At 37.8% G+C, this 25,304-nt stretch overlaps 1 protein-coding gene across 5 annotated transcripts in view; it reads right to left on the reverse strand.

Annotated features, from left to right (window-relative positions):
- SPICE1 (spindle and centriole associated protein 1) overlaps positions 1-25,304 on the reverse strand; it is a 68,275-nt gene that overhangs the window by 22,505 nt on the left and 20,466 nt on the right. For all 5 annotated transcript variants that reach the window (XM_066347524.1, XM_066347523.1, XM_066347525.1 and 2 more), the window contains 7 exons: positions 24,199-24,301; positions 23,291-23,397; positions 20,000-20,112; positions 5,613-5,755; positions 4,880-5,017; positions 4,297-4,562; positions 1,113-1,244 (listed from right to left, as the gene is read on the reverse strand). In XM_066347524.1, coding sequence (XP_066203621.1) covers positions 1,113-1,244; positions 4,297-4,562; positions 4,880-5,017; positions 5,613-5,755; positions 20,000-20,112; positions 23,291-23,397; positions 24,199-24,301 — 1,002 coding nt within the window. The remainder of the gene's footprint in view (positions 1-1,112; positions 1,245-4,296; positions 4,563-4,879; positions 5,018-5,612; positions 5,756-19,999; positions 20,113-23,290; positions 23,398-24,198; positions 24,302-25,304) is intronic.

Below are 25,304 nucleotides of genomic sequence, written 5' to 3' on the forward strand. Positions count from 1 at the left end.
ACAATTCAAATGTCCATTCACTGAAGGATGGGTAAGCAAAACACAGTATCACCATATAACAAAATGATACTGGGTTTTAAAAAGAAATGAAATGCTGATACATCTAAAACATAAATGAACCTTGAAAACATAATGCTAAGTGAAAGAAGTCAGACACAAAAGTTCACATATTCCATGATCCTATTTATATAAAATATCCCAATTAGGTATATCTATAGAAACACTGAGTAGTAGATTGAGGGGTTTCTCTTTGGGGTGATAAAAATGTTCTGGAATTAGATAATAGTGTTAGTGCACAACTCTGTGAATATACTAAAACCCACTGAAATTGTACACTTAAAAATGGTGAACTAAATGGTGTGTAAACTAAACATCAATAAAAAAATTACATGATTTATATCCACAGTCCAGTTACACTAGAAAAGTATTGCTTTTCTAGTCTCTTTTGGCTAATAAAGTTGTAACAATCACCATCTGAGAAGAAAAATATGAACATAAATGTCTCTGTCCTCACTAGCTCAGTTCTGAGGACAGGTGCACATGTATGTGTAACACACTGGTACACACAATGAGAGTATCAAAAGTACACAAAGGAAGAATATTTAATGCAGCAGAGAGGCAAGATTTTCTGTAAGAAATACTGTATAAGTCTTTTTTTAAAAAGAGTAATTAGCCTGACAAGTGGCAGAGGACTCATCAGGTAAATATGAAGTTACTGTAAACAACTTTCAATGACATACGTATGCAGGAGGGCTCCACAAATGGTCCCCTCTACTGTTCTGATATTAAAATTAGCTATCATAACACTCATTAAACCTTTTGAATAAACTACTATACTATTGGTATTTATCATTTAAATGTAGATTCTGTCTTTCCCACTATTTAGTAAGTTTCTTAAAGACAATAGACTTAATCTATATGTACTTACAGTCCACGTTTCTACAACAGTATCACCAATGTAACAGATGTTCAATAAAAACTACCACTGATGATGATAAAGTAAAAATAATCACACCAGCACAGCTGATCCAAAGGCAACTAGAAGGACTGTCACACATCTTTAAAGTTGTTTTACACTGCTAAACAAAACGTCTGGGGATTCATCTGAGTACCTGGGTAGCAGCATTTTCTTCTCTAAGGAGCAGAATTTCAGCGGTCAGAGCATCAATGAGCTCCCGATGATCACCTAGCACTTGTTCCAGTTTCTGCCTCGTCTCTACTTCTTTATGCAGCTGGAGCTCACTCTACAAAATAATCAAACTCCCATCAATAGCATCACATGTTGAAAACTGAAAGTTTCTACTCAAAGTTTTTAAAGGAGAGAATACTTACAAAGTATATATTGTGACAGTAATGAGAGTTAAAAATTATTTTTCTATTTTGCCCTGGGAGGTCATCGGTTGGCATCCAGGGCATTTTATTAATTTTATTTTATATTTTATTTTTTATATTTATTTATTTATTTTATCAAGACAGAAAAAGAGAGAGAGAGAGAGAGAGAGACATTGATCTGTTCCTGTGTGTGCCCTGACTGGTGATCAAACTGGCAACCTCTGTGCTTCAGAACTATGCTCTAACCAACTGAGCTATCCAGCCAGGATGAGAATTAATTTTTTTTTAAGTGAGAGAGAGAAAGAGAAAAACAGGGACAGAGAGGAAGGAAGAGAGATGAGCAGCATCAACTCATAGTTGTGGCACCTTAGTTGTTCATTGCTTGCTTCCTCATATGTACCTTGATGGGGGGCAGCTCCAGCCAAGCCAGTGACCTTGAGCTCAAGTTAGCAACCTTGGGCTTCAAGCCAGTGACCTTTGGGCTCAAGCCAGCGACCACGGGGTCATGTCTATGATCCCACGCTCAAGCCAACAACCCTGCATTCAACCTAGTAAGCCCATGCTCAAGCCAGTGACCTCAGATTTCTTCTTTTCTTTTTTTGTATTTTTCTGAAGCTGGAAACGGGGAGGCAGTCAGACAGACTCCCGCATGTGCCCGACCGGGATCCACCCGGCATGCCCACCAGGGGGCAATGCTCTGCCCATCCGGGGCGTCGCTCTGTTGCGACCAGAGCCACTGTAGCACCTGAGGCAGAGGCCACAGAGCCATCCCCAGTGCCCGGGCCATCTTTGCTCCAATGGAGCCTCGGCGCGGGAGGGGAAGAGAGAGACAGAGAGGAAGGAGAGGGGGAGGGGTGGAGAAGCAGATGGGCGCTTCTCCTATGTGCCCTGGCCAGGAATCGAACCCGGGACTTCCGCACGCCAGGCCGACGCTCTACCACTGAGCCAACCAGCCAGGGCCTGACCTCAGATTTCAAACCTGGGTACTCAGCATCCAGGGCCAACTGGGCTACCACCTGGTCAGGTAAGTTAAATATTTTTATTAAAAGGTTTACATTTTGGCCCTGGCCAGTTTTGCTCAGTGGACAGAGCATTGGCCCAGCATGGGAACATCCTGGGTTCAATCCTGGTCAAGGCACACATAAAAAGCAATCATCTGCTTCTCTTTCCCTCTCTCTCCTCCTTCTCCCTCTCTTCCCTCTCACAGTCAGTGGTTCAACCGGTTCCAATGTTGGCCCCAGGCACTGAGAATTGCTCGGTTGGTCCAAGCGTTGGCCCTGGGCACTGAGGATAGCTCAATTGATTTGAACATCAGCCCTAGATGAGGGCTGCCCTGTGGATCCCAGTCAGGGTATATGCAGGAGTCTATCTCCCCTCCTCTCACTTAAAAAAATAAATTTAAGGCCCTGGCCGGTTGGCTCAGTGGTAGAGCGTCGGCCTGGCGTGCAGAAGTCCTGGGTTCCATTCCCGGCCAGGGCACACAGGAGAGGTGCCCATTTGCTTCTCCACCCCTCCCCCTCTCCTTCCTCTCTGTCTCTCTCTTCCCCTCCCGCAGCCGAGGCTCCATGGGAGCAGGGATGGCCCGGGCGCTGGGGATGGCTCCTTGGCCTCTGCCCCAGGCGCTAGAGTGGCTCTGGTCGCAACAGAGCAACGCCCCGGAGGGGCAGAGCGTCGCCCCTTGGTGGGCGTGCCGGGTGGATCCCGGTCGGGCACATGCGGGAGTCTGACTGTCTCTCCCCGTTTCCAGCTTCAGAAAAGTACAAAAAAAAAAAAATTTAAAAAAGGTTTGTATTTCATTAAAATGAGCTCTTCATCCCCTTCCATTCTTTAAATTTATATTCCTTGAACTTTTCCACAGTAATCAGAATAATATATGAATTAAATAACTACAATTTTTATAGAAGAAAATGGAGGGAAGTACCATACATATACATATTGCTTAAATATACATAGACCATCTCTAGAAGGATACACTAGTGTCTGGTAATGATAGTTGGCTACAAGGGAGAAAACAGGTTAAATGGAAGTTAGAATTAGTTAGATAAGGTGAGTATTCCATTTTCATCATACACCCTCTGTATCTTTGAACTTCATAGCATGTGAATATATCACCAGTTTGAAACTTAAGTCCGTTAAAATAAATGACGTGTTTAAAAAGTTGAGCTTTATAAAGCAAGTGATTAGCTAAAAAGTACACGCTTCTGCAAAGCCTATAATACCTTCAAAGAGCTAAAAGTACATTCCTGCGTTAGAAGAATGAGACTTTCATAAGTCTGACACCATAATAAACTTTCCACTAAAAAGCCATTTTACAAAGACAGCACAAAGAAACTGAAACATCTGAATTAGAGAGGTGAATCAACTTTTTTAATACTCCCTCAAATATTTTTATCATATTTTGTGTTTAGCAAATTTAAATACACAAAACTAACTTAAGTAGATCTTTTTAAAAGATGAGCTACATAGCTAACCCTAATTCCACAGCATTCTGAGGACTATTATTCACAAATGAATTAAAGAAACAATTCTTGTTTGTCTTATAAATTATTTCACAGCAATAACATATCTCCCACTAGGATGAGAGTCATACAAATACCACAGATAACAGGTGCAGCGCTCTCCTAACTGAAAGAAAGCAGGAGGAGGAAGCAAAGAAAGCAGCAGAATGAGGACACAGTTAGTAGTAATCATCAATATTAGCATGATATCTTATTTACAGCAGATTTCCTTTCCTAACCATATTTTACTTAAGCTCATGTTAAAATCAACAACACTTACCTGAGCGTGTACCAACATGCTAGAATTAGCTTACAGAGAGAAGTTAGGAGTGTAAACCTTTACTGCAGATAATCTAAAACTGAGGTATTTTACACAAAGCTAGTTGGAACTAATCAAGTGTAAAGAAAAAAGACACACTCCTGCCAGCACTCTGAAAAGAAGACCCTCATGACATCATGCTCTTACCTCTTTAAGGTACCGCACCAGGCGGCAGAGAGAGCTCACCAGGGACAGCGTGAAGCCTGCCAGACCCTGACTGTTCTGCGGTTCCTTGACCTCGCGTCCTGTTGACCGTTCATACTCTTCCATTTCATGTTCCACTTCATGTATCATGTGTTTGAGGACATCCAGGCTGGAATTAGTGCTATGTGATAGGTCTGTGGAGGCTGTGCTAGCTGAGAACATGTTTTTCTTCTGCTTGGAAGGAGCACGCAAATCCTGGGTTTTTTTCACTGATAATGACAGAAATCGTTCTACTTTAGGATCAGGAAAATTACACTTAGAAAACTAAGAGAAAAGCCTCTGGCTGTTGTTCACAATTTATAAAAGGTTTTTATAAAAGTTATAACCATTTTCTCACAAAAATCTAGAACCATCTTTCTACAGAGTTACATGGGACAACAGGAGGCATTTCTTAGGTATCACTCAACAAATTCTTACTTAGCTAGATCCACCTGGATGAGTTTAACGGAAAAACACTTACTAAGACATTAAGATAACTGTATACAGTTCATGTTCAATAATTCAAATGTAAATTAAGGGACTGAACCTTTATTTAACAGCTGTTTTTGCTTCCTTATGTTCAGCACTTGCCCCACAACACAGTTCGAGTCTAAAGACGCCATAGATTCTTCAGGCTGAAGCCTGGTGCGGATTCTCTTGACAGCATTGGTAGCATTCAGAGAAGCTAAAACAATATTTTCAGAAGAATCTCAGGTGAAACGAGTGTTTAAAGCATTTCAATTGACAGTGCAATCAACATTTTACTCAACAGCTTAAGATAGTCTTAACCTGCCCTGGCCAGTTGGCTCAGCGGTAGAGTGTCAGCCTGGCTTGTGGAAGTCCTAGGTGCGATTCCCGGTCAGGGCACACAGGAGAAACAACCATCTGCTTCTCCACCCTTCCCCCTCTCCTTTCTCTCTATCTTTCTCTCTCACTTCCCCTCCCACAGCCATGGCTCAGTTGGAGCAAGTTGGCCCCGAGCATTGAGGATGGCTCCATGGCCTCTCCTCAGACGCTAAAATATCTCAGTTGCTGAGCAACAGAGCAACACCCAGATGGGCAGAGCATCGCCCCCTAGTGGGCTTGCTGGGTGAATCCCAGTCAGGGCACATGTGGAAGTCTGTCTCTACCTCCCCGCCTCTCACTTAATAAAAAATAAATTTTAAAAAAAAGATGGTCAAAAACTCCAGTAGCATTCCTTTAAAAATTACTGTGTTCAAGAAAGAATGTAAAAAAGCAAGTTATTACTCTGTGAGATATAACAGAATGGGAAAACCAACCATTTTTATTCTCTGAAGGAGAGGTAGATGATGGAGTTCCTGGAGGACTTGTTATTTGAGATTGTGTTGCAATTTTCTGCTGACTATCAGTCCACAGTTTATTAATTAACTCAGAATTATCTTCCTTTAGTTGCTGAAGAAACCTATAAATTACAGGACAAGTTATATTACAATTAGTAAGTGCTATCATTTAGACTGTTCAACTGTTTACATGTTTGATATGAAGGAACTTTTCATAATTCATAATCCAAGAAAAAACCATACTTTGCTTTAACTTATAAGACATAAAGCCAAAATGCCAATTTCCTTAGTGTTAGAAGAAATCATTCCATCTCCCTCCCATTTTCCAGAATATGTGGGCTCCTACAGCGGGGCCGTTTTGTTCTTCTGGAAGTTTTATGGGCCCCCTCCTGCTCTCTCTTTCTCTAGAGAAAGCACATGGCCTGGTCCCTTTTGGTTTCTCTCTCCTAAGAATCCTGTCCTCAGAGCACGTCTCTGCTCATCACTGAAGAAAAGTGACTAGAGCAGACTCCGCCCCTGTGTATTGAGGAGCAAAGAGAGGGAGGGGAAGGCAGAGCTGTAGGAAATTAGAGAGCTAAGCTTTTTGCTGTAATCATCTTCATCACTGATAAAGCTGATGTTTTCATCCAGTTGTCTATTTCTCCATTTTCTTCTTAAAAGAGCTAAGGGGTCAAAGAGCAGAAACCATCTAAACATGTACCAGCTAATGAGTGCGATATATCTATACAATGGAATATTATGGAGCCATAAAAATGAACAAAGCACTGATATATCTGCAACAGGAGGAATCCTGAAAACAGACTAAATATCAGACACAAAGACCACTATTGCATGACTCTATTGATATAAAATGTCCAGAACAGGCAAATCTGCTGAGATAAAAAATAGACTAAACAAATAGATTACGCAGGGCTCAAGGGTTTGGCAGGAAATGGGGTTTGACTGCTAAAGCGTATGGAGTTTCTTTCAAGGAGTAATGCAAATGTTTGAAAGTGATTGTAGATTGCACAAAGTTGTGCATAATCTACAAATCATCAAACATTACACTTTAAATGGATGGACTGTATGGTATGCAAACTACAGTATAAAACAGTAAAGACATTATCGAAAGACAAACAAACAGACCAGGAAAAGTGAAATCTTCGTTAGTGACTCCACAACCCCAACCTAATGGAGCATACTGCACATTCGCTACTATAATATGCATGAAGCAAAAGGTCCACAATGTTGTCTATTCACAGGGGCTAGTTGTGAAAACATCAGAAAGTCTCCACTGTAAGGTAGTGTTAGCTCTACGCCTCGTCTTCAAGAGAAATCCTAAGAAAAGTGTTAGAATGAGATTTTTGCACACACTGGGAAAATGCAAACCAGTATGAACTCACATTTCCGTGTCTAATGTTTATACTGTTAAGAGTCAGGTTATGTGAAATAATAACAAGAAAAATAATATCTACAGTAGGTTTAAGAATAATCCCCCGAAGTTACCCACAACCTAATCCCTGGAACCTGTGTTGCCCTATCTGACTAAGAAGAGTTTAGAGTATAACAAAACAATGGCAATATATTGCTATATCTAAATAAAATGGATAGGCTCCTAATATAATTTACCAAAATTGATTTGAGTAGAAATTAAAATTTTTAACTGAAAATTTTCAGCTAGTAAAAATTCATCCCCACTAAAACAATAATAATAATAAAAAAAAACAGAAGAAAACTATAACACAACACTTTAAATGAAATGAAATATATTTAAACAAGTATTTCAAACTATATACATATAAATCTTGAATCAGAATATCTAAAATTAAGACCAAAAATAGAGAAAAACAAGGAAGAACTAAAAAATTGATTTAACTCAGGAAATAAATCCAAGGAAAAAGAACTACCTCAGAAATAAAGATTAAATTATAAAGTGTTCAGTGGAGGACTTAAACACTTAATAAGGAATACCGAAGAATTACAGGAAGACAAAAAAATTAAAAATAAGTGTGGGAAGAATAAAAATGGTTAGAAAGTACTCGAAATAGAGATAGAAAAGATCTGTTATATATATATATATATATATAAATGAAGTCTCTGAAAAAGAAAAACTAGTGATATAGAATTAATTTAAAAGTATAAACCAAAACTATCAAAAAAAAAAAACAACAACCCCACACTGAATCCATATATGAAAGAGCAACAGACTTGAGAAAGGAAAAACTGAACTGAAAGGTAAACGTCAAGACATAACTTAGCAATATTTAAATTTTAAATATAAAGGAAATTAAATTTAAATTTAAAGAAAATAAAATATAAATGCTATAAGATTAAAATATAAACTTAAATATCAAGTCACTAGGCAAAAATATCAAATTTTTTATTTAAGTGAGAGGCAGGGAGGCAGACTCCTTCATGCGCCCTGACCTGGATCCACCTGGCAAGCCCCCTACAGGGTGATGCTCTGCCCATCTAGAGCCACTACTCTGTGGCTCAGCAACCGAGCTATTTTAGTGCCTGAGGTGAGGCCACAGAGCCATCCTTAGAGCCTGAAGCCAATCTGCTCCATCTGAGCCACGGCTGCAGGAGGGAGAGAGAAAAAGGGAGAGAGCTCTCTTGTGTGCCCTGACCGGGAATCAAACCTGGGACTTCCACAAGTTGAGCTAATGCTCTACCGCTGAGTGAACCAGCCAATGCCTAAATTTTTTAATAGGGTAAGATAATTATTCTAGCATCTCAAAGGCAACATTCAAAGTAAACCAAGAGTGGAACAGTATTTTTAAGAGAGTTAAGGGGCAAAAAACCCCATGAAGAAAAGACCCATGAACCAAAAATTTTATACTCGGCTAAGTTGCCCATCAAATACCAAAACTACAGAAAAACTTTCAAGCTGTCAAGAATTCAGTGAATACTATACTCAAAAGCCCTATAATGAACTTTATCTAAGGAGTCCAACCAAAAGTTAACTAGGGAAATATCATAAAAGAATGGAGATGAGCATTTACTATATTTAATTGTAATTCTAAGATTAAAACATAAATGAGAATACACAAGAAAGAATAATATATAAATGTTTTAGGTTCTGTGAAAGAAAAAAACAATGCAGCTAAACAATACAGAGAAGGATGAATAGAAAAGAAGGGGAATAATGGGAATGTAGGACAACTCATTTGTTGCACAGGCAATGAACAGAAGCCAAAACCACCACTTAATTTAAAACCAGCATACCTGACAGTGAAAAGTTAAATAAGAAAATAGGGGACTAGCCCTGGCCGGTTGGCTCAGTGGTAGAGCGTCGGCCTGGCATGCAGAAGTCCTGTGTTCAATTCCCAGCAAGGGCACACAGGAGAGGCGCCCATCTGCTTCTTCACCCCTCCCCCCTCCTTCCTCTCTGTTTCTCTCTTCCCCTCCCTCAGCCAAGGCTCCATTGGAGCAAAGCTGGCCCGGGCGCTGAGGATGGCTCCATGGCCACTGCCTCAGGTGCTAGAATGGCTCTGGTTGCAACAGAGCAACGCCCCAGATGGGCAGAGCATCGCCCCCTGGTGGGCATGCCAGGTAGATCCCAGTTGGGCGCATGCAGGAGTCTGTCTGACTGCCTCCCCGTTTCCAACTTCAGAAAAATATTAAAAAAAAAAAAAAAGAAAAGAAAATAGGGGACTAAAGGTTATATCAAATATATAGAATTATACAGAATACAAAAAGGCAACCAACTAGAACAAAATTACAAACTTCCTAAATTCCAAAAAAATTTTTAAAAAGAACATAGAGAGGCCCTAGCCAGTTGGCTCAGTGGTAGAGCGTCTACCTGGCATGTGGAAGTCCCGGGTTTGATTCCCAGCCATGGTACACAGGACAAGTGCCTATCTGCTTCTCCACACTTCCCCCTCGCCTTTCTCTCTGTTTCTCTCTTTAGCTCCCGCAACCAAGGCTCCACTGGAGCAAAGTTGGCCCGGGCACTGAGGACTCCAATGGCCTCTGCCTCAGGTGCTAGAATGGCTCCGGCTGCAGCGGAACAATGCCCCAGATGGGCAGAGCATCACCCCCTGGTGGGCATGCTAGGTGGATCCTGGTCGGGCGCATGCGGGAGTCTGTCTGCCTGCCTCCCCACTTCTACAGAAAAATACAAAATAAATATCATAAATAGATAACACAGAGAAGGAAAACTGTAATTTTGTTCTAGTACAGTGATTTTGTATACTACACATATAAACTATAAGATAATATGACAAAGTTGACATAAGAAATAATTGTATCAATCTGCTACAGTTCACTTCACCAATTTAAAAAAAAACAAGATTTTCATATTAGCTAACAAGACAAGGCCCAATTGTATGTTTAATACAAAAACACACCTAGTACACAACAATTCAGAAAGGCTAAAAAGAGGAGGATGAGCAAAAATCAACCAGGCAATTTAGAAATAAGAAGGGGGCAGAGGGTTCATTTCTGATATCAAACCAAGTAGAATAGAAGCCAAAAAGCATTCAGTGTGACAAAGGACACTTTATAATTCAAAATGCCATAATTCACAATGAAGATATTTATGGATACTCGTGTACCAAAAAACAATCATCTTTATTAGGATGGAGGCATTTGAATAAAAAAAAAATTAAATACATCAAATGCAAAGAAAAATAGAAACACATTAACAGCAAGAGATTTTAATACATTACTCTCAATATAAGATATGGCAAAAATAAACAGGGGTGCAGAAGAATTTAACAGCATAATCAATGAGGTAGATCTTGTGGATACATATTTAGAACTTTATACCTTGTTAATAAAGAATACACCTTCTCCTCAAGCACACAAATGGAACCATTCATAAAAATCTAATCATATATTAAGTCACAAAGAAAACATCATTAAGTTCTACAATTATTACAAATCACACTCTGCATGTAATGTAATAAAACTAGAAATAAAAAAAACAGGCTTCTCTATATGGCAATTAAAAAAAACTATTAAATAACTCTCAGGTAAAGGGAAAAATATAAAATAAAATTATCTAAATTCTAAAACACTATACAAGATATGGCAAAAGTAGGTTTACAGTTGTTTGTATGGGAAATAATACAATAATTAATTAATAATAATACAAGAATAAACTGTTTCACATATTCACAAATGTAAGCCTACTTTTGCCCCACCCTGTATATTAGAATATACAATACACATTTAAAGCAGTGATCAGAGAAAAATTCAGAACCTTAAACATGTTTGTCAATTAAGAATAAAAGAATGAGCCCTAGCCAGAGATACATTATAGTTCACTTGATTAGACCGTCATCCTAATACACAAAGGTTGCCAGTTCCATCCCTGGTCAGGGCACATACAAAAACAGATCAATGCTTCCGTTTCTCTCTCTCCCTTCTTCCCCTCTCTAAAATCAACAAACTATTTTTTTAATTTTAAAGAATAGAATAATGAAAATAATTCCCAACTCAAAATGCTAGGAAAAAAAAAGTAAACAAACAAACAAAAAAAGACAAGAAAATAAAGACAATGGAAAAAATTGATAAGAAAGAAATCAGAAAAATAGTAGTTCTAATTAATAAGTCAAAATCCTGATTCTTTAAAAGTTTAACAAAATGGACAAACCTCTAATTTTTTTTTTTCTTAAGTGAAAAGCAGAATGTAGAGTGACAGACTCCTGCATGCGTCCTGACCAGGATCCACCCGGCAAGCCCCATACCGGACAATGCTCTGCCCATCTGGAGCCATTGCTCCACTGATTAGCAACTAACCTATTTTAGTGCCTGACGCGAGGCCATGGAGCCATCCTCAGCACCTGGGGCCACCTTGCTCAAGCCGAGCCATGGCTGTGAGACGGGAAGTGAGAGAGAGAGAGAGAGAGAGAGAAAGAGAGAGAGAGAGAGAAAGAGAGAGAGAGAGAGAGAAGGAAGGGGTGGAGGTGGAGAATCAGAAGGTCACTTCTCCTGTGTGCCCTGACCAGGAATTGAACCAGGGACATCCACACGCCAGGCCAACACTCTACCATTGAGTCAACCAGCCAGGGCCACCATTAACTAATTTTAAAAGGTGGGGAGAGAGAAACAGAAGAAATGATGAGGGAAACATAAGCACTAAAATAGAAAACATTTTTTAGCAGTATAGAGATTACTTGTACACCTCTATGGCAATATTTTGATAAACCTAAATGAAATGGATAACTTCCTAAAAAAATGTAACTTACCAAAACAGACTTGAGTAGAAATACAAAGTTTAAATAATCTCATCTTCTATAGAAGAAATAAAGTTATGGCATTTCCCCACCAAAAAAAAAAAAAAGAAAGAAAGAGCACCACCAGGCTCAAATAGTTTCACAAGGGAATCCTACCAAATCTTTAAAGAACAGATAGTCCCAATGCAACACAAACTATTCCAGTACTTAATAATTAGATACTTCTAGATGCTTCTTACGAAATCAAGTATAACACTGCTACTTCAATCTGATATTCTATATTTTAAATATTATGAACAATATCATTTATGAATATTAATGCAAAAATACTAAATAAAATATTAACTAACACCACAATAATAAAAATAATACATCATGGCCAAGTGTAATTTATTTCAGGAATGCAAGGATAGTTCAACATTAGGAAATTTCTAATTTATCATACTAATAGAACTAAGCAGAAAAACCATATGATTATCTCTATAAATGTTTTTAAAAAGTCTTTGAAAAAATTCAGTACTCAATCCTGATTAAATAAAAAATTCAACAAAAAAGGAATTGATAGATATTTCCTTAGCATTGTTTAAAAACAAAAAACCCTTGGTATTCAAGCCAGCATCTTCCTTAAGAGGAAATAATAGAGTCATTTTCACAGATCAGGAACAACATAAAAATGCCCACTGTATCTACTATTATTTAACATTGCCCTATACCTACTGTAATATACAAAAGAAAGTCTTCTGGAGGCATAAGGCTTAGGAAAAAAAATAAAACCATGACAACTGCAGCATGATACAATACCTAAAAAAAAGAAACATAGAAAATTACTGCTAAACTAACTTAACCAAGAGTCAATAAGGAAGCAGGATATCAAGATAATACATTGAAATCAAGAGCCTTCATAAACATAAACAATAACTAGTTGGAAGGTGTAATGGAAGAGAAAATCCCATTTAAGATTAATAAAAAACATAAGATACAGTACTTAGGAATAAACTTAACAGAAAATGAGCACAACCTATATAAAAAAAAAGCTTCATTAAAATACTCTTCAAAAACCAAAAAAATAGACTAACAAATTGAAAAACATTCTTTGTTCTTGAATAATAAAACAACATATTAAATGTCTGCTCTCTCTGGTTAATTTATTAATATAACAAAAATACCAGTAACCTTTTATTATGAAGCTACATAAGTTGATACTAAAGTCCATATGAACAGGCCCTGGCCAGTGGCTCAGTGAAAAGAATGTCAGCCCAGCATATAGATGTCCTGGTTTGATTCCCAGTGAGGACATACAGGAGAAGTGACCATTTGCTTCTTTCCCTCTCTCTCTCCTTCTTCTTTCCCTCTTCCTCTCCCACAGCCAGTGGCTCAATTGGTTTGAGTGTGGCCCCGAGCACTAAGGATAGCTTGGTTTCATCAGACTCAGGTGCTAAAAATAGCTCAGTACTCGAGCATCGGCCCCAGATGAGGTGGCCAGGTGGATCCGGGTCAGGGCACATGCAGGAGTATGCCTCACTATCTTTCCTCCTTTCACAAAAAGAAAAAAAACTTCATATGAATAAAATAAATGTTAGAATTAGAAAAATCCTGAATAAGGCTATGAGAAAAGTCTATTAAAACACTATCAATTCTATACACTTAAAACAGCATGGTGTTGAAGCATGACTAGAGAAACAAGACCAGTGGACTAGAATAAAAAGTCCAGAAACAGATCAAAGTATATACGGCAACTTATGTATATGGGTAGCATCTCAAATCATTAGGGCAAAGACAGGCTTTTTAATAAATAATGTTGGGACAACTGAATACCCATTCAGAAGAAGATAGAAGTTGGATCCGTACCTCATAACATAAAGCAACATAAACTCTAAATGGATCAGAGAACTAAATGTAAAAAGTAAAACCACACAAGAATTAGAAGAAAATATGAGTAACTACCTCTAAAACTGGTTTTAAGAAAGAACTTCAGAGTATGATTCAAGATTCACATACAGAAAGAAGAAGAGGAGGAGGAGGAAATCAAACTGTGTATTTTTTTTCAGTCTTTTGCTTAATAAAAAAAAATGCCATAGCAAACAAAAAAGACAAATAACAAACTGAAAGAAAATATATCATATTATATTGGTAAAATACTAATATTCTCAATATGTAAAAAGTACTTAAACATTAAGAAAAAAAGAATCAATATTCTAAAATAAAAATAGGCAAAAGACATTGACAATTCACTGTAATGTTTCTTAAATATATATATGAAAAGTTTTCCTATTTTACTCAGAGGAGAGAGTCACACTATACTACAATACTATTTCTCACCTACAAAATCAGAAAATAACAATCTGATAACACACCCTGGTGCAGGCACTCATATATATTGCCAGAGGAAATACAAAATTCTACAATACTCATAAAGCTGAATTCAGCAATTTTTAAGCCAAATTACATAGCATTTACTTTTTTTAAAAAAATGTACTGATTTTAGAGAGAGAGGAAGAGAGAAACAGAAACATCAATTTGTTCCTGTATGTGCCCTGACCAGGAATCGAGCCCACAACCTTTGTGTGTTGGGACGATGCTCTAACCAACTGAGCTACCTGGTCAGGGCTACACAGCATTTATTTTAACCCCAAAATCCCACCTCTAGCAATTTACTCTAAATAATACAAAAATGCATGTTCACAAGTTATTACCCTATGGCGTTTTTATAATTGAAAAGAACTGGAAACAACCTAAATGCTCATATGTATATATGAGAGTGATCAAATAAACCATGGTACATTCACAAATTTAGTAATATGCAGCTGTAAAATCAAGGAGGAGGAAGAAGGAAGAAAGGGAGGAGAAAAGAAGGAAGGAAGAAAGGGGAGGGAAAGAAGAGGAAAAGAAGTCTTTGAACTCATAAACTCTTTGAACTCATAAACTGCTTAGAAGTGATTTCCAGAATATATTTTTAAGTTATAAAAGTAAATATGATACACTATCTCTTTTGTAAGAAAATAATAGAAAATAATATGCATGTATCAGCTTACATTTCCAAAAAGAAAAAGAAGAATAAACTAATAAAAAGGGTTAACCAAAAGGTAAAGGTAAATAAAAACTGATTAAAAGGGATAGAGAATGGGTAACCACTAACCCAAAAATAGCTTTTTGTGTAGTTTTTTCAAAAGGATGGAGGGAGAAAATGAAAATTGAATACAAATAAAAGCAAATAAACCTAATTTATTCCAAATGAATAGAATAACCTTTAAAACATCTGCAAATAACCCTGAACTCTACCTAGTAGGTTTATTTCTGTGGTGGTATGGAAGCAGCAGTTCCAAAACTACTTTTAAGTATTGCAGGATTGTGTATGATCAAATATATTCTGTAATGTTTCGAGACATATTTTTCAGTAGTAAAGAAGAAAGCTAAAAATATGATATGGGCAAAGGAAAACCCAATAATGTTAAGTTGAACTTACAGATATCAGTTATATCATGATTAATAAATAGACAAATAGATATTAATATGGTTATGTACATAAGTGTGTGTGTGTGTATATATGTGTGTGTGTGTGTGTGTGTATGCCAAAAGAGTCTAAAGCAATAACATATCAGGAGAACTGAGCATACTATTAACTAGATCTTAGTTTCTAAATGCCCTTCTTCCATAAAATAAGCAAGGGCTTCTTAAATAAATGGCTGATTCCAGGCTAAGGGTTGAAAAAGAATATTAGTCTGAAACATTATGTTGTGCCAGAAATTAAGTGCTTAAAAAAAATTATGGGGCCTGACCAGGTGGTAGCACAGTGGATAGAGCGTCGGACTGGGATGCGGAAGGACTCAGGTTCGAGACCCCGAGGTCACCAGCTTGAGCGCAGGCTCATCTGGTTTGAGCAAAAAGCTCTCCAGCTTGGACCCAAGGTTGCTGGCTCAAGCAAGGGGTTCCTTGGTCTGCTGAAGGCCCGCGGTCAAGGCACATATGAGAAAGCAATCAATGAACAACTAAGGTGTCACAACGGCAACGAAAAACTGATGATTGATGCTTCTCATCTCTCTCCATTCCTGTCTGTCTGTCCCTATCTATCCCTCTCTCTGACTCTCTCTCTGTCCCTGTAAAAAAAAAAAAAAAAAAAAAAAAAAAATATGGGGATGTAAAAAGGATACAGGAGTAACTTCATGAAGTTCCCATTGGTCAAATCTGTGACAAATGAATATCAAAATAATAGAAGAATAAATTATAATCCAATGGAAATCAAAGTTAACAGCACCAATAATGGGGCCAATGATATCACTGCCTCCTGATGTAATGCACTGAGGACTTGATATCACTTCAGAGGTATTTCTGTCCAAAATGTATAACCTGAGTCCAATCACAAAGAAGTATCAGACAAGGACAAATCTATAAAACAATTGGCCTTTGCTCTTCAAAACTGTAAATGTTATAAAAGACAAGGAAACATTAAAATTAAATTAAAGAAGTTTCCAGATTAAAGAAGATGAAAGGGTCATGAAAACGAAATGTACTGTAGTAAGTGATCATGATTGGTTTTTCAAACACTAAAAAAAGTGAACATAAATAATACTAATAGGACAATTAAAGAAATCTGAGTAAGATCTACAGATTAGACAAAATTCTTAAATCAATGTAATTTATTCATTGTAATCATTGCACTGTGATTGTGTAGTGGAATGATCTTGTTCTTAGGAAATATCACTCACATACTAGGGGATAAAAGAACATGAATTATGTGGCTTACTCCCAAATATGTGTATATGCTTTGTGTTTGTAAATACAGAGAGAAAAATGATATAGCAAATACAGACAATGTTAATAATTAGTGAATCTAGGAGTACAGAATACAGAATTTTTTATATTATTCTTACAACCTTTTTTCAAATTATATCAAAATAAAAACCTTCTTAAAGTAAGAATACACTTTCAATTAATAAAAAAGATGACATAAAATATAGTAAATGGTCTTTAATTTCTCAACAGAAGCCTGGAAGGCCAGAAGAAAATGGAATGATATATTCAAAGTGCTAAAAGAAAGAAACTGCCAACCAGGAATACTTTACCCAGCAAAGTTGTCCTTCAGAAATGAAGGCAAGATAAGATAAACAAAAGCTGAGGGAATTCATCGCCACTAAGCCTGCCTGACAAAATATACTGATAGAGGAGTTCTTCGAACTTAAATGAAAGGACACCAATGAGCAACATGAAAACACACTAGTAAATAGAATAATATAGTCAGTATTACCCTAATACTGTAATAGAGTGAAATGTTAACTATTTAACTCTAGGATAAAGGTTAAAGAATAAAGGTATTAAAATAGGTATAGCTAACACCACATTGCTAAATGATACACAATATAAAAAGATGTAAATGGTGACATCAAAAACAAAAGGGATCCTGGCCGATTGGCTCAGCGGTAGAGCGTCAGCCCAGCGTGTGGAAGTCCAAGGGTCGATTCCTGGCCACGGCATATAGGAGAGGCGCCCATATGCTTCTCCACCTTTCCCCTCCTCTCCTTTCTCTCTATCTCTCTCTTCCCCTCCCACAGCCAAGGCTCCATTGGAGCAAAGTTGACCCGGGTGCTGAGGATGGCTCCGTGGCCTCCACCTAAGGTGCTAGAATGGCTCTGGTTGCAACGGAGCAATGGTCCAGATGGGTAGAGCATCACCCCCTGGTGGGTGTGCCAGGTGGATCCTGGTCAGGCGCATGCAGGAGTCTGCCTGTCTGCCTCCCTGCTTCTCACTTAAGAAAAATACACACAAAAAAAAACCCAAAAGAACAAAAGGGGTGAATTAAAGGATAAAGTGCATACAATCAAAGTTAAATTGTCATCAACAGAAAATAAACTGTAATAAAAATAGATACAAAGAAAACAGAATCAAGAACTAGGAAAAAACCCTCACATAAGCGGTCAACTAATTTTTCACAGGAGAGAAGAATAGTTTCTTCAGTAAACAGTATTGGGTCTTCAATAAATAGTATTTGGAAAATTGGATAAACAAGTACAAAAGAATGAAATTGGACCCCTATCTTATACCACTCACAAAAATGAACTCAAAATGGATTAAAGACTTAAACATAAGAGCTGAAATGGTAAAATTCCAAGAAGGAAACAGAAAAAAGCTCCTTGCCATTAGTCTGGCAATAATTTTTTGTATATGACACCAAAAGCATTAGCAACAAAAGCAAAAATGAATGTGGGAGTACATCAAAGCAAAAAGCTCTGAACAAAAAAAAAAATCAAGAAAATAAAAAGGCTTGCCTGACCTGTGGTGGCGCAGTGGATAAAGCGTCGACCTGGAAATGCTGAGGTCGCCGGTTCGAAACCCTGGGCTTGCCTGGTCAAGGCACATATGGGAGTTGATGTTTCCAGCTCCTCCCCCCTTCTCTCTCTTTGTCTCTCCTCTCTCTCTCTCTCTCTCTCTCTGTCTCTCCCTCTCCTCTCTAAAATGAATAAATTAAAAAAAAAATTTTAATTTAGAAAAAAAAAAGAAAAAGGCAACTTATACAGAAGAAAACAATTGAAAATTATGTATTTGATAAGGGGTCAATAACCAAAATATATAAAGAAATCATATAATAGCAAAAAAATCTGATTTAAAAAATGAGCAGGGGAACCCTTCACTTACCAAGCATAATATTACATAATAAAGAACAGCAAATAAGAACTTTGTAAAATCCCACAGGACTTTGCTAACACTGACCTTTGAAAATTAAAAAGAAAATGCTCTGAAAAATATCAGCCACCAAAATAGTGCTATTGGCACTGTGTACACAAGCATGGTCCCTATATCCCCGGTTGGGTTGTTCTTATTCTTTTTTTTTTTTTTTTTTTTTTCATATTCCATCCACATCTGTAGTTATATCTTATTTGTTTCACTTTCAAATGCATCATGGAAGATGTACAGGGATTTTTGTTGTTGTTAATAATGTGGCTAGGATTTACTAAAACAACAACAACAAAAAACCCATCTGACTTTGCTCTAGAATAAATGAAACTTTATTCACCTTTTTGCAAAAAAACAACGGCTGAGGATCTGAACAAACATTTTACCAAAGATATACAATTAGCCAACAGGTACATAAAAAGGTACTCAACATCACTAAACATCAGGGAAAAGTAAATCAAAACCACAAGAGAGATCACTACACACCCGTTAGAGTAGCTATCATCAAAAAGTCAAAAGATAACAAGTATTGGTGAGGATGTGAAGAAAAGGCAACCTTTGTGAACTGTTGATGAAAATATAAATCGGAGGGTATCAGAGTAATGGCGCATGAGAGATATTTCTGATCTCTCTCCTTGAAATTTCAATAAATTGAACAAATATAACACAGTGAAGGAACACCAGCTAGGCTCGCAGGCGCACCTGAAAGATCCATGAACTGAAAGAATTAAAGGGGGATGGTGTAGAGGCCCTGAATAGAAACATAGAACAGGGACACAGTGCAGTGCCCTGAGGCAAAAGCCACAGTGGCATAACTGATGGGAAGTACTGAACGCAGTACTGTGTTGACCACAGCACAATAGGGATAGAATCAACAATTATGATTAATCAATAGGTGAGGTAGATATCTCAAAAGTGAGCTACTTCCCTTGTCCTTTGACAGATAAAGAGACACACACACACACATACACAATAAATATTATTCAGCCATGAGAAAAAAGGAAATCCTACCATTTGTGACAATGTGGATGAAACTTGAGGGCATTATGCTAAGTGAGTAAGTGAGACAAAGAAAGACAAATACTGTATCATTCATATGTGGAATCTAAAAAAGCCAAACTCACAGAAACAAAGTAGAATGGTTAATCACAGGGACTGGGGCGGGGGGAGTCAGGATAGGAAATGGTGAGTGATAAAAGGTTAAAGACTTCTAAAACAAGTAAGATGAATAGCTTCTAGAAATCTAATATACAGTGTGGTGATTATAGCTAATAATATTGTATTATACACTTGAAAGTGGCTGAGTGAATAGACCTTAAATGTTCTCACCATGAAAAAGTAATGGTAATCATATGATGTGATAAAGGCATTAGATAATGCTATCGTGATTATTTTGAATACATAAATGTATCAAATCAATAATTTGTGCACCTTAAACTTATACAATATTACATGTCAATGATATCTCAATAAAGCTGGAAAAAATGGCCCTGCAAAAAGGAAAAGTATTGTAGATATTTATGCATATATACATACCTCTCAGCATTCATGTTAGACTGTGAGTTCAGAGACTTATCCAATTCATTCTCACTTTCTTCTGACTGGCTGTTAACAGTTTCTTCTTCATCATTATCTACTTCATTAAGAGCCTTTCTCAACACAAAAATAATAACACAGTTGGTTATATATACATTCATCATTTCTTTCCTTTTGTCATAACAGAACAGAAGTCCCTCCTTCAAAGGTCCGTCCACATGTTTTGTAACTCAAACCCTCTTACCTCCTCCGTTCCTTCTGCCTCCTGAATCTTCAACTCTCTCTCTCGAGGCTTCAGCTCATCCACATTTAAATGTGAGCAACTTTCTCCCATCTTATCCTGATCCTATACTCGTTCAGGCTACTATCTTTTATCTTTCACTACCAAACTTTCAGAAAGAGTTGCCCCCACTCCTCATTCACCATCTATGCCCTGTCACTTTGCTTCTGCTCCATCACGCCACTCAAACTGCTCTCTACAAGGTCAACATCAACACACTTGTTCCTAAGTCGGACGGGTATTCTTCAGTCTTTGCCTTCCCTTATTTCCCTGACTCGTCACATATTATGACCACTCATTTCTTTCCTTCAAAATCTTGATTCAGTCTTCCTATTAACTTCCACTACACCATATTTCCTTGGTTTTTCTTCTATTCTTCTGGCTGTTCCTTCCCAATCTCCTTTATTGGTTCTTCTTCTATCCCCCCCCCCCCTTTATATCTGATAGGACTCAAGGTCCTTCCTTTGGACCTCCTTACTCCTCCCATCTGACTCACTTTCTCAATGATTGTATTTAATTTCAAAACTGCAATTACAAGTTAAATGCTATTAATTTCCAAATCTCTATCTTCACCCATATCTTTCTTGAGCCCTAGACATTTATATCCAACTGTCTAAATGCCTAAAAGGTAAAACATCCTACGCACATACACTCAGCATATCTAACACTGATTCTCTTCTTAACCCTCTCCTATCATTCCTACCATATCACCTAAGAACATAAGCAGCATCAGCATCTACTCAGATGCACAAGCCAGCAACTGGGGATTATTTTTCTTTCTCATCTGTCACATCCAGTCAGCCACCCAATCCTGTCAATTCTATCCCCCCCCTTTTTTTTTTTCTTTTTTTTTTTTTTTTGTATTTTTCTGAAGCTGGAAACAGGGAGAGACAGACAGACTCCCGCATGCGCCCGACCGGGATTCACCCGGCACGCCCACCAGGGGCGATGCTCTGCCCACCAGGGGGCGATGCTCTGCCCCTCCGGGGCGTCGCTCTGCCGCGACCAGAGCCACTCTAGCGCCTGGGGCAGAGGCCAAGGAGCCATCCCCAGCGCCCGGGCCATCTTTGCTCCAATGGAGCCTTGGCTGCAGGAGGGGAAGAGAGAGACAGAGAGAAAGGGGTGGGGGTGGAGAAGCAAATGGGCGCTTCTCCTATGTGCCCTGGCCGGGAATCGAACCTGGGTCCCCCGCACGCCAGGCCGACGCTCTACCGCTGAGCCAACCAGCCAGGGCCTCTACCCCCTTTTAACCTCAATCTGTCCCTCTTCCCTTCTATCTTCTTCCCTACTGCCATTGCTTTGGGTCAGGTCTTCATCACTTCTCATTAAGATCCCAACCTCAGTCTTCTAACCAGATCTTCTCACCAGTCTTGTCTCCCCAATCCATCATCCATGCTACCATTAATTTCATCATGCCTCCATTCACAGAATCCTTTAGTAGCTCTACTCTTACTCTCTGGTTCCTTAACCTTTCATAACCTAGCTCCTCCCTGTCTCTCTAAGCTCAGCTCTTGCCACTTCCCCACCCCCATAATAGAGACCACAATTATCTGAAAGCTAACATTTTAATAAGTGCCAAAACAAAATAGGTTTTAGCTAGGGATATAACTAATGAACTTTGGCTATTTAAAATATATAACATTCCAGCTCTGGCCGGTTGGCTCAGTGACAGAGCATCAGCCCAGTGTGTGGAAGTCCCAGATTCAATTCCTGGCCAGGGCACATAGGAGAGGCGCTCATCTGCTTCTCCACCCTTTCCCCTCTCCTTTCTCTTTATCTCTCTCTCTTTCCCTCCTGCAGCCAGGGCTCCACTGGAGCAAAGTTGGCCCAGCCGCTAAGGATGGCTCCCTGGCCTCCACTTCAGGCGCTAGAATGGCTCTGGTTGAGATGGAGCAATGCCCCAGATGGGCAGAGCATCGCCCACTAGTGGATCTCGGGTGGATCTCGGTCAGGCGCATGCGGGAGTCTGTCTGTCTGTCTGCCTCCCTGCTTCTCACTTCAGAGAAATACAAAAAATACTTTAAAAATAAAATATATAACGTTCTATTTAATTGCCTTTATAAGAAAAGTTATACTTATCACATCTTTAATTTTTCTGGATCTTGTAATTCCATAAGATCATCCCTCTAATTGTTCTCTTTTTTTCATAGAAAATATAAATAACTAGGACATTGCATTAAACAGGTACTGAGTTCTAACCACTCCTAATAAGTTTTATTTTAGTATTAAGTTCTCCATGGGCCTTAAAAAATGTTTACTATCTCAAAAATCTAAACATGTTGCTTAAGAATTCTAATTAGGTTAGGACATACATAGCTAATGTTCTATTGCTATAATATAACTTTCCCATTTAACTAGCCAATAAATACCAAAGTTTCCTGGGTAGCTACTTTTTAAACATTCTCATACATACATTTACTGAAGAACTACTATCTGGTGTTATACTAGGCGCTTTACATAACACATCTCAGCTGATCATCGTAACAACCATAGCAGGTATATTCTATTGCCATTTAACAAAAACAATAAGCCAACTTAAGAAATCAACTCGAGATCAAGCACCTAGTCAGTAGCAGAACATGAACACAGATCCACCTGACTCCAAAGTGGAAGTGGAAAGATTCCTTGCTGTTTCCAGAGAAGCAGATGGTGGCAACAGTCACGGAGCCAGGCAGCCTAGACTTAGAATGTCATCTCTGATGCTAACCAGCTATTTGACCTTGGACAATTCACTGCAATTTTCTGAGCCTCACTTTTTTTAATCTGCTCAATGAGGATAATAGTGCCTACCTTTTACATAAATACTCAATACGTGTTAGCTATCCATGCCTATCATGTTCAGTACAAACACAGCTCAAAGAAAATACATTATGATTAAGAACAATTCTAACAACCACAGCTTGGTGTTTGTTGATATTTAAGCATTAAAAATGTTTATTTACCACAATGCCAACATCAACTTAAACTTAATTTTGGCATGAACAATTTTGGCTGTAAGCAGAACATATTACCTGAGGCTCCATGACGGATTCACCAAGGATGGCCTGTGTGACAGGGTCTTCATTGACCATGAGGGGACCCTGAGAGGAATCAGGGGCCACTGTTACATTCGGAAACCCTGCAGAAGAAAAATGTCATGATGATTTTATTTCATTAAAGTGATTTCACAAGCACTAGGCACTGCTGTGGGTTTGTGTCATTATATGAAAATCTTTAAAGATAATAGCAGACCTCACACTTATCCAGTACTTATTATATGCCAGGCAGAGCTGTAAATGCTTTTATATATATTAAGTCATTTTATCCTCACAAAATCCTGTGAGGTTGTTACTATTACAGAGATCAGTAAACTGAAACTTAGGGACCTGAAGCAACTGGCCCAGAGTCACAACAGTAAGTGGCTGAGCCAGGATTCAAACCTTAAACTACAAACTAAGGATCTCCTCTTAGGGATTAACGTATACTATGGGTTATATACACATTATGAACAATACTGTGCATCTGAGAAGGAGGGAAGTTCATTTCAAAGAGAGACAAGTTGCATTAGATTTCAAATTAAACTTTACTCAAATTACATATAAACACAGACACTCCAATTATACAGTAATCTAATATTAATAAACTAAACATCAAATCATATTTTAAATTATAAAAGCTTGTACATTGTACCATAAAATATTTTGGTAAATAATAATTTACTTTTCCTTAGCTGAGTAATTTCTAATAGTTAATATTCTTAGTGAAAAGCAAACAAATTATAATGACTGTATGCCCAGCAACCCTTGTATGCTATCTACTCTAGGATACTCGAAATATAAATAATATTAATGCCTAAAAAGATCTTTTAAATTCTTCCAAATAGCCATTGGTGGCTATGGTTAATAAGAAAAATAAGTTTTATTTGAACTGAATACATTACCTGTGCGCCTACGAGGAAAATTAGCAAACAGATCTTTGGTTGCAGCCATCAAATGATCAGAATTTTCCAATACATCCTGTAGCCGGTATTGATCAGAAAGAATCTAGACATGTGTTAATGATAAATATTATTCAGAAAAAAATACATATATTTATCAAATCACATGGTAAAAGTCCATATAACGGCATGAAGCATAAAACTAACCATAGGTCACTACATTACTAAAATCCTTCAGTGACAATATTCTTAAGTACCAGTAGATGGGGCTATTAATTAGATTTCATGTGCTTGGCTACAATTCTGAGAAATACACTATTAAATTGTGACTCGATACACATCCGTAAATGTAAATAGATAACAAAATAAAAGTTTGATATAACCTTAGTCTTTGGAAACCAATTTTATATTTTCCTTTTTAGTTTCTGTTCTACTTTTTTAAATGAGGGTTGTAATCTGCTAATTTGATTCCATAATCCTTTAACAAGTTGTGATGCACAGTTTAAAAGACACCGATTAAAGATATGAATCTTTGAGCCATAAACTTTAAGGTATAAGTCTCTGGGCCATAAACTCTGAGGTTCCAATCACTACAGTGATTTTATAACCTGTATCTTAAAAAAACGTGATGTAAAATCTGACTTTGAGGGCATTAAACAAACATGTGGTATTTCTTCTTGTATTTATAAACAATTTGGGTTTTCGTCCTGGAGGAATGAGAACTTTAAAAATACCATTATAGTAGTGCCTTTGATTATGCATTTTCAACATAATTACAAGCAAGCAAGGACACAGGCCGCTAGAGTAAAAGCAAGTCAACTCTACCCATCACCACTAGAGGGCATTCTTAAGTTGAAAAGAGACTCAAAACTAGAAACTGTCCAGTTTCCAACAGGGGCTCAAATCAATAGGACATCTAGTAACAAATGCTCCTACCAGAATTTCTCTAGACCATGTACAGAAGTATATAATATGACCTCAGTTACCATTTTAAGAAACAGAAAAAAATAGCATGTCACATTCTGATTTTTCCCTCATTTTCCCGTTATGGCCAGCAGCTTGGTTGGCTCAGTTGGTAAAAATAAAGTCCTGAATTTGTTCTTTCCACA

This window comes from Saccopteryx leptura, chromosome 8 (genome assembly GCF_036850995.1).
Source record: "Saccopteryx leptura isolate mSacLep1 chromosome 8, mSacLep1_pri_phased_curated, whole genome shotgun sequence".
Classification (NCBI taxonomy): domain Eukaryota; kingdom Metazoa; phylum Chordata; class Mammalia; order Chiroptera; family Emballonuridae; genus Saccopteryx; species Saccopteryx leptura.